The sequence below is a fragment of the Manis javanica genome, chromosome 15 (assembly GCF_040802235.1).
Source record: "Manis javanica isolate MJ-LG chromosome 15, MJ_LKY, whole genome shotgun sequence".
NCBI lineage: Eukaryota > Metazoa > Chordata > Mammalia > Pholidota > Manidae > Manis > Manis javanica.
In genome coordinates, this window is record NC_133170.1 from 22061077 (window position 1) to 22071509 (window position 10433).

General features: G+C 37.0%; 1 protein-coding gene across 1 annotated transcript; it reads left to right on the plus strand.

Annotated features, from left to right (window-relative positions):
- Positions 1-1365: 1365 nt before the first annotated feature.
- Positions 1366-10050, plus strand: MAGOHB (mago homolog B, exon junction complex subunit). Its single transcript, XM_017642086.3, has 5 exons — positions 1366-1533; positions 4686-4744; positions 5434-5544; positions 7496-7578; positions 9676-10050. Exons 1-5 carry the CDS (start codon positions 1440-1442, stop codon positions 9773-9775), a joined length of 447 nt encoding a protein of 148 aa, XP_017497575.1. The 5' UTR covers positions 1366-1439; the 3' UTR covers positions 9776-10050.
- The last annotated feature ends 383 nt before the right edge of the window (positions 10051-10433 follow it).

Below are 10433 nucleotides of genomic sequence, written 5' to 3' on the forward strand. Positions count from 1 at the left end.
ACAGGGCTCTTTATTACTAGTGTCCAGCCATTTCTGGCACATAGGAAATTCCTGTTAAAACTTATATAATGTATTGTGAATTTTAAAGTTTTAAATGAATTATGTAAGTTTATCCTCTCAATGATTCTTTGAGTTTGGCAAAGTTGACTGTAGTATATTCATTTTGTTGATAAGCAAAAGGTTCTGACTGCCATGCTCTACTAAATACCACTGAAGGTGAAAGGCCAGCAAACAGACTGGATTACTCTGTGTTTGTGTTTTAAAAAAAGGGTGATCAATAATATTTGAAAATCAGACTTCGTGTAAAAGCTCACCTTATCCTTCCCCATCCTTCAAAACCCATCTGTCTCGCCTGAGGGTTCCAGCCCTGGGCAAATTCACTCTGGATTCAGTGAGACCAAAAAATGACAATGGAATGTTTTTTGGGGTAAAAGTCTTACACCAAGCTTTATTCTTGTTGGCAGGTCGAGTTAGACCACCAGCCTTTGGGGCAGTCTGCATGCAGCAAGTTGGTCTCTGCCTCTGGGCCTCTCCAGTGCCTGGCAGCCCTAGAGCACAGACAGAGCTCCTGATCTATATGGAGTCAGTGATAGCCCATTGCCAACATGGGTGCAAGCATGTGCCTGTTAGCATTGCACATGCACAGTGGGCAAGCAGAACAGGGTCAGGTGAGGATCCTGGCCATGGAACTGCTGTTTTCCCTGAACCATCACACGCTGGAGCGTTCCTTCCGCCACTTAATTCTGTTAAGAAAGGTGGGATAAGCCATTCGATCTTAGGTCCAATAAAAGCCACTAAAGGTTAACCCTTCCTGAATAAAATTTCACTATTAAAAGTAACTTTAAAGAAAAAAAAAGTGACTATTAAGGATTATCAGTTTCAATGTGCCTTTCAAAATTTCAAACTTCTTGTCTGATGGATTTTTCCTACTTGTCTCAATTATAGGTTTCTAGCTGCTGGGTAACTTGTAATCATCCTCTAAGGGATGTTATAGGAACATAGCAGGCAAAAGGGGTTGTATTCCTGGTCTAACGCTGATTCTGGGCTTTGTATTTACTCAGGCCACCAGTTAAAAGGGGAATAGTGCCACACCACCTCCCAGGACGCCAGGAGCAATAGCGACCCGAAAAGTAAAGGCGATTCGCAAACTTTAGTTCTAAGCCCATAAAAAATACTATCCTATTTTCACCCTTCTGTGCTTGTCTAACGTAATATGATCTACCTCATTTTGAAAACACTGTGCTGCCCACCCCAGTAAAAGGAAGTTCCCGCCGCCTGGGTGGCCGGAGCCGCGTGACTCGCGCCGACACCGCCTTCCCGATCTTCTCCCGAAGCCCAGGAGGTGGACCCGGCGCGCACGCAGTGACGCGCGATAACGTCAGCGCCAGGCGCTGCGCGGCACGTTGGCCCGGCCTTCCGCGGGCTTTCGGGGGACTAGGATGGCTCTGGGCAGCGACTTCTACCTCCGCTACTACGTAGGGCACAAGGGCAAGTTCGGACACGAGTTTCTGGAGTTCGAGTTTCGGCCGGACGGTGAGCAGAGGAACGGCGGCAACCGCCGCGACCTAGGGCGGCGCTGGGCGAGGGAGGTGCGCGGAGAGGCCGCAGAGGAGCGGGGTGGTGGGCGAGCCGCGGTGGGCGTGCCGGAGGCGGTGCGGGCGAGGCCCGATGGGGGCCGAGGTCGACAGGAGTTTAAGAGTAGAGGACGCGGAAGTTGGTTTTGTGAATAAAAGAGAAGTAATCTGTGTCGGCTGATTCCTTAATCCTGCCAGATACTGAGAAGTTGAACCCACGGTGATCAGGATCCTAGAGTCAGCGCACTGGAAGAGACCTTAAAAACCATCTGGTTTATCGACCTATATTACCTGAGCATTTTAAAGAGCATGCCCACCACGCGGTGGTTCAAAGGATGCTTACAGTTTTCCGGTGACTTTAACTTTCGGAATACTCATTCATCCATTTTATTCAGGCGCTGTAAATACGTCAACAGGTCTAGAGAAATGGATGAGACCTGCTCTGATGTAGGGAATCCCACGAAAATGAGTGTAATGATGTATTTTGGGTGCTTAAAGGCAGTTGTTCCCCATAGGACGCATTAAAAATACAAAAAAGGGGTGTGGTTAGTGTTACGTGAGGGAGTCGGGAAGCTTTCGACGGAAGGTAGGAGTTGGGATTAGCAGAAGTGACAGTAGGTATTTAATTGGCCTGTGAGGGGAGAAAAGGTAGACCGCTGAGCGCAGCATGAGCAGAGGGTGAGGTGAAACCTGCTGCTGCCTAAGTGGTGCACAGCAAATTCTATCTTCGACAGCTCTGTAGAGAGTGTTATAGTATATTGAACTCATTGCAATGAGAACAGTTCAGCTGCATGGACTTTGATTTTTTTGAATGTGTGTTATGTGCTGGGCAACATGTAAATGCAAAAATTGAGGGTACAGTAATAGTAAGTTGCTTTAGTTTGCCTGGAAGAATTATATCTTGGTTGGTGTCCCACATGAAACTAACCACAAAGCAGTATGGATATTAAATGCTCTGTACATGCTTTGGATAAAGTTCTGTGAGGGCATAAAAGAAAAAGTGGGGGAGGATCACCTATTTAGGAAGTGGGAAAAATATGGCACATTTCAGTTAGAACTCAAGGTAACTACAGCCCTGCAGTTACTTGCAAATTTTAATCACATTATTCTCCCCCATGCCTCTTCTAAGTTCAGCAAAGGAGCCAAATTTACCGGACTATTCCATCTGTTCTTGTGTGATATTTTCAGTACCTTTGCCTGTGAGCAGCTTTTAGTTTGTCCATATCACTTCTGGTTAGTCATAGAAATTAAGTAGTTTATTGTTAGCAGGGAAATATTTTATTAGAACAGTGGTTCTCATCCATTTATCTGCCTCCACATCGTTCCACACACTTCCTTCAGTAATAGTGAATCCCAAAGACAGTGATTTCTAAGGGGTTCATCTCATTAGGATAACCTATTGTTTAAGAGGAGCAAGACCACATTACATCTGTACCTGGGACAACTGACAGGCTGTGCGGAGAAGCATGGGTCAGGGAGCACAAAAGTCATGATGATTAAAATTAGATATAGATCAGCAAGCAAACTGTCCAGCTTTTATCTGGAATCACCACATAGTTTGTATGCTTCTTAGTCACAATTCTAAAATAATAGCATTGTCCTGTTATAAGCGTATGTTAATTTGAGGGAAAATAATGTAAAAAGAACATTGTGGAGTTGTGGGGAAGACAGGGGCATTGGAAGAAGTTACATGTAGATCTGCATCTTGTGTGATTCTGGGCAAGTTACTTGGTTTTCTCAACTCTGCACAGGTGAGAGAATAAAACCTGCTTGTTGAGATTGTTTTACAGATTAGATTGAATGCTGTATGTAAATCATTTAGCATCAGTACAGACATAAAGTTGACCCTTGAACAACGTGGGCATTGGGGCATTGACCCCTTTGTAATTAAAAATCTAAGTATAACTTTTGGTTCCCCATCACCTTAACTACTAATGGCCTACTTGTTGACTAGAAGCCTTACTCATTAACACAGTGAACACATATTTTGTATGTTATTTGTGTTATATACTGTATTACTACAATAAACTAAAGAAAAGAAAATGTTTTTCAAATTGTCCAAATCACACATTTTTCCATTATGTTTATTGAAAAAAAATCCACATATAAGTAGACCTGTGCAATTCAAACTTATGTTGTTTGAAGGTCAAATGTAAAATGCATTATATGAACTTTAAAAGAAACATAGGTCCTTTTTAAGATTCCCTGTCCAGTTCAAGACATAGCTCAAGAAAATGAGACTTAAAAATGACCCTCCCTACAACATGAATGTAGCTAGAGGGTATTATGCTCAGTGAAATAAGCCAGGTGGAGAAAGACAAGTACCAAATGATTTCACCTATCTGTGGAGCATAACAACAAAGAAAAAACTGAAAGAACAAAACAGCAGCAGACTCACAGAACCCAAGAATGGACTAACAGTTACCTAAGGGAAAGGGACTGGGGAGGATGGCTGGGAAGGGAGGGAGAAGGGGGAAAGCAGGGCATTACGATTAGCACACGTAATGTAGGGGAGTGAGGACATGGGAAAGGCAGTATATACAGAGAAGACAAGTAATGATTCTATAGCATCTTATTACACTGATGGACAGTGACGTAATGGGGTATGTGGGGGGACTTGATAATAGGGGGAGTCTAGTAACCATAATGTTCAAGTAATTGTACATTAACGATATCAAAATAAAAATTTAAAAAAGATACAAATTTGAAAATATGAAGAGAAAATTTAATGTAATATGAAGAGAAAGGGGTAATTTATATCACCTCTGAAGCTGAATAAATTTCTCTCTTCTTCACCGGTTTCAAAAAAAAAATGACCCTCCCATTTTATTGAATTAGATTGAAAGTATGGGATATTTAAGATGATATTGAATATTTAACAATTATATTGAAGGTATGGAATATTGAAAACTTTGACTAGCTCTAACTTCAGACAACTTACATTTGAGTGTTTGAATGTCTAGCACTGATCTTAAACTAAGAGGGAGGAAATATAAATAAAAGTAGTAGTATAAAATGGGTTTACCTTCAAAATTGCTTACAATGTCATTTCTTTATTTTTTTTAGTAGTTTTTGCTGTTATAGATTAATTTTTTTTCCCACTCCCCACAGGAAAGCTTAGATATGCCAACAACAGCAATTACAAAAATGATGTCATGATCAGAAAAGAGGTAAGTTCTTTTAGGATGTCTCGGTTTTTACATTTAGACCATTTTTCTCACCTGTACTGAATTTACTGAAGTACATCTAAGGCTGTATTGTAAAGAAGGCAATGTATGGATTGAAAAGGGATTCTAATTAGATTTCATTATAGCAATTATAACATCTGTAACAACAAAAGAAGCAGTCTGAGTATATTAAGTTGTAGTCCCACATTTGAATGTAGAATTCATTTTATAATTGACTTTGTACTTTATTCACTATTTCAAACTAATTGGCAATCATGATTTTAAATACAGTTTGGAATTTAAATCGAAAGACTCAAAACCTACATATAAGATGGGAGCTAACTTACATATACTTGTGTTTGTCTCTGTTCACCCCATAGACTTTGCGCTGTCACCACCATTAACCACTCAGAGGTATTTGAGTCCCATGTTACAAAGAAAGAACACAGTTTTATTAAAGGGGGCCTGTGATGTAAAGAGGGAAAAATATATATTAAACGGAAGGGCAAGAGTGAAGAAAAATAATAAGAATGATGAATGATTTCCATTTGTACTTGTGGAATCAGAATTAAATTTTTCTGTGATATTCTATTTAAATATCCAGGGTTTTTATTTCTGTTTTATTATTACCTTCTGAGTTGTGGGAGAAAGTAGAGAGGCATTATTTAATTTGCATTATAACTTACTTTCAGGCTTACGTACACAAGAGTGTCATGGAGGAACTGAAGAGAATTATTGATGACAGTGAAATTACAAAAGAAGATGACGCTCTGTGGCCTCCCCCTGACAGGGTTGGCCGGCAGGTTTGTATTCAGTGATTGCTTACATGCATAAGTGTTAAAAATCGGTAACATAATTGATAATGTTTCTCCTTATTTAATTAAAATAGATCCTCACTGACTCTTTGGTTTTCCATTTTGTAGGCCCCTAGTACATACTCTTATTCACCTAGCCTCTTTTTTTGTGCTGCCTTCTAGTAGTAAAGGAGTCAATGCACAGCTCTGAACTTAGACATCTTTTCTGAACAGTCTTCTCTGTATAACCTTGCCAGCCAAAGTTAGAATGTTTTTACATTGTTATGAATCATTTCTGTTGTATATTAATCACTTTTAATAAGTGCAAGTGCTTGTTAAATTCAGTACTTAGGATTCTCACTTACTATGTAAAAAATTCACTTTCTTCAGACTTATAACTTTGAGGACTCTTATTTGCATCTTTATGCCCCAGAGAGGGATTTGACTGGTTTCTTTGTTCAAACTGACCATTGCCTTTGCCTCTCATATTCCCTTCAGAGCAATTGATGTTTCTCACAGGGCTACTGAAGAGCTTTGAAGGCCTAATTTCACTCTATAGAAAGACAGTTTGATTTCTGAATTGGGTCTTTTCAACTCTTGGAGAAATGAGATACAGCTCCTGGAGGAAGAAACATTTCATTTCACTTTTGTATATTCCTGAGGATTGTACTTTATGTCACCTTCTTTGACTAGAAGAAAATGTGGAGAAATCTAACAGATGCTGATACTCTGTAGCAGTAACTTAACTCTTCTATTTAAAGAAACATTATTTAGGAAAGCAAAGGTAATAGTTATCAGTATTTATTTTATGCATTGTAAACACTTTTAAAAGTAAATTTAGATCTGTTTGTTTTATGCATATGTACTGTAGAACAGAAGCTATAGCAGTAAACCTTTATCTCTTTTAGATTGAGGGAGAGCTCACTACTACTGTCTACCCACTTGATGTGTTCGTGTGTTTCGGGGAGTGGGGAGGCTTAGACATGCTCCAGAAATTGTTGGATCTCTATATCAGAGATTTTATGATTGTTTGAGAGCCTTAGTTAATTCTCCATTTTGTATGTGCCTTAAACTGTACCTAATTAGGTCTTCCGATTAAATACATAGCTAAGACTATTTTTAATGGCCTATGTTATTTAACATGAAAAATCACTACAGATGTAGACTTTCACTTACTGGTTTTAGATTAGCAGATAAACTATAGAGACAAATTTATGCAGTAATTATGGCACAGTGGCAACAGCCACATTATGTTGTATTTGTTTTACTGATTGTTAATTTTAATGTTTTGTGAAGCCAAAAGAGAGTGAGTCTCCCAGTTTTTCAGACCAGGATTCAAATAGCAGTACCTTAACTGACTGGTGGTTGTGAATATCACAAGTTTTTTTTCTTATTTATGAGTCTTATATTTCACATGTAAAATTAGACTAATAAAGCCAACCTGATATGGGTGTTTTTAGGGATTACAGAAATGTTTGTGAAGTCCCTAGCAGCAGGACCTAACACATAGTAGGTATTGAGTGGTGCTATTATTAATAGTATGCATTTTATTTATAGAGTCTGGTAGAAAGGTTAGATGCATTTGTATTTATTTACTAAAAATTGGTTTATACCATATTATTATTTCTATAACATTGTGCTTCAAAGTGATGCCTTAAGATTTTATTGGCATTATAAGGAACATTTCTATGTCACCCTTAATTTTATCATTCATATTTTATAGTATTTTCTTATGAGATCCCTAGAAAGTAATTTGTTGTATCTAATAATGGGGACTCCTGAGCAGTGAATGAGATTTTTATTTTGCAGAGAGTTTAAGTCTAATAGATAAAGTTCTTTTTTTCTGCTCTGACTGTTAGAAAACTTGCAGCTAAAATTGGGACTTCTTGGTAACAGAAGCATAAATACCTCTGGGGTGGATTTTTCTAATAACTACATTGCTGTATTTTATTTTTTTCAGGAGCTTGAAATTGTAATTGGAGATGAACACATTTCTTTTACCACATCAAAAATAGGTTCTCTTATTGACGTAAATCAGTCAAAGTGAGTATGTTAAAATATTTTGTCTAAATTGACATACATTATTAGGCTTATTTTAGAACAGTAGCCAATTTGCTCAGATTATGTCATTGACATCCTGTCAATTTATTATGCAGATGTATGCTGATTTTTATGTCATTAAAGACTTGTCAAAGAAGTTAGCAGCATATTTTACTAATTGCCAAAAAATCTTGATCTGACAGCTATGTATAATAATACCCAAATTTTATTAGTTACTTTTTATAAAAATCTGGATACAGTGTCACAGAATTTAAAAGAAATCCTTATTGGATTGGATCAGCCTCCTTTGCCCCATGCCACATCATTCCCCTCCTTGGGTTCACTATTTGGAAGAAATGGAAAAAATCCAGTAAAGCTGAAGTATGGCTTTAGCTACCTGTGTCTTCCAAGTTTGGCTCCTCTGGGCTTTTGTGGCCACACTGTTATCTTTGTCTTAACAATCTCTCTGCTTCCAGTTATTTCTTTCTGCTCCTTCCCCTCAGCATGTCTTCACAGTGCTCCTCCTTTTCCCTATCACCTTGAATTGCAATGACCTAATTGTTTGCTTTACTGGTTTGAATGTAAGCTCCATGAGAACTGTGCTGTATCTTCAAGTTAGCACAGTGCCTGGCACACACAAGGTGCTTTATAAATATTAGAAGAGAGAAAGGAATGAATGCATATTAACTACTGGGTACAAGACTGTGTTCAACAGAAGTGAGGCTTAGAACCTCACCCCCCCTGTTTTGAGAGAAATCTTCTGCATCCATGGATGTTTTGTTGCCCTTGTCTAGCTTGGATTAATACTTAGCCTATAGGCATACACCTGATCATCTACATTTGCTTTCTTACAGCACTAAACTATGTTTTTTACCTTTATCTTGCATCTACCTACCACTTCAGCATTTTATTAAAAATAATAATAATAATATAATAATGGAGAAATGTGGGATTCACATATAAATCAAGTATAAAAATCAAACGAATATTCATATCCGACTTGATTGTTTATAGTTCATAATGCGTGATCAAAACCGAAAGTTTCTGTGATGACTGCCCTTGTACTGTTCACCATGTAAGAACTTATTCACTATGCAAGAATTTGTTCACCATCTAAGAACTTGTTCGTTGTGCTTCAGAAGATCGAAGACTGATGAGAATTACACTTGGGGTGGATTAATGATTGTGCATTGAATCCCCTGTACAGAATTTTATTGTTGTTAACTGTTAACAACCATTTGGTCAATAAATATGAGAGATGCCCTCTCAAAAAAAAAAAAAGACTGTGTTCATAAAGACCAACCAGGTACTTGGGAACTATCAAACTTGGCTTCCCACAGTTGGTGAAGGTGTGGCTTTCATACCCTACTGAGATTATAAATTGGTACAGTGTGTTTTTTTAAAGCAATTTGATAATATGCATCAAAAAGTTAACATTTTTAATTCATCTTTGACTTGTTAATTTCATTTCTGAGCATCTAGGGAAATAACCTCAAATAATGAGAACGTTTTATTATTCATGAAGATGGCCATTGGAGGCTTATTTATCATTGGGAAAAAAAATCCAAGTGCTTAACAAGGAGAGAATTATTAAATTATTAAAAATTATTTGTAAATTATCTTTTTAATGTAATGGAAAAAGTAATGTTACAAAGGGCTCAAGGAATGATTTTAGTGAAAAAAGATTGGGAAACACCAAAAAATTATTATTATTATTATTATTATTATTATTATATATAACAAAATATATTAATAACAAAATATTCTATAAGAAGTGACATAGTCTTAATGAGTATTTTTTTCTTTATAGTTTTAATTTACTTTAAATGTTTTTAATATAAAGCTAGTCATTTTTTATATGGAAATAAACACTTAAAACATAAAATGAATACTGATGAAGAAAATTTATACTTTTTTTCTCTACAGAAAAGGTATTGATGGTAAATCATTCAGTATGTACATTTTAGTCATCAGCAAATCCTCCCTTTCTCCTGAATGCCTTTAGTTGTTTGAGGTTTTTGCTTTGTTTTAGGAATTAATTTATACAATTATGTTTCATTCTAGAAAGAAAAAACTAACTTTTATCTTTTTAAATTTTAGGGATCCTGAAGGCCTTCGTGTATTTTACTATTTGGTACAAGACCTGAAATGTTTAGTTTTTAGTCTTATTGGATTACATTTCAAGATTAAACCAATCTAAATTGTATGATTTTGAAGCTGTTTTTATATTTAATTAAAAGATGGGTAAGGGAGGGTTTGTCTTTTACAATATTGGGATTTTTATGAACATGAAGCAAACAATTTGTTTTTGTATTTGAATGCCAACTGAAAATAAAATATACATAAGCAGGCTTAATGGTTATCCTCACTTGGGTCCAAGTGGCTTGTTTGAACAGTCCCCACACACATTAAATTCTGTAAATAAAAAGCCACCTTTTGTTGAAATTTTACTCCAGTAAAACATATCAAAACCTGGACAGTGGTTTGTTTTTTGTTTTTAGGGGTCTGTGTCTCATTCACTTTAAGATAATAAAACGTCTAGTGTTAGATCCTATGGTAGAAGTTCTTTGAACTAGAAATATGTAGCCCGATTGCCATCCAGATTTCAGTTGTAGATCTTCCCTTATTTCTTCCATACCTGATGGATTTCATTTTTTGGTGCTACAGAAGGTTCTGAATTTCTTACATTTATTGTGAACCCCTCGGGGGTTATTCACATTTAAATATTTTTGGTATAAGCAGTGATTGCCTAACAGGCTGCAAGAGCAAAGTCAGTAACCCAAGTTAGGCACATCTCTATGCTCTTATTCCTTATTTCACAGTAGGTACATTTGTGTGTTTGTGGGAACTAAATGAAT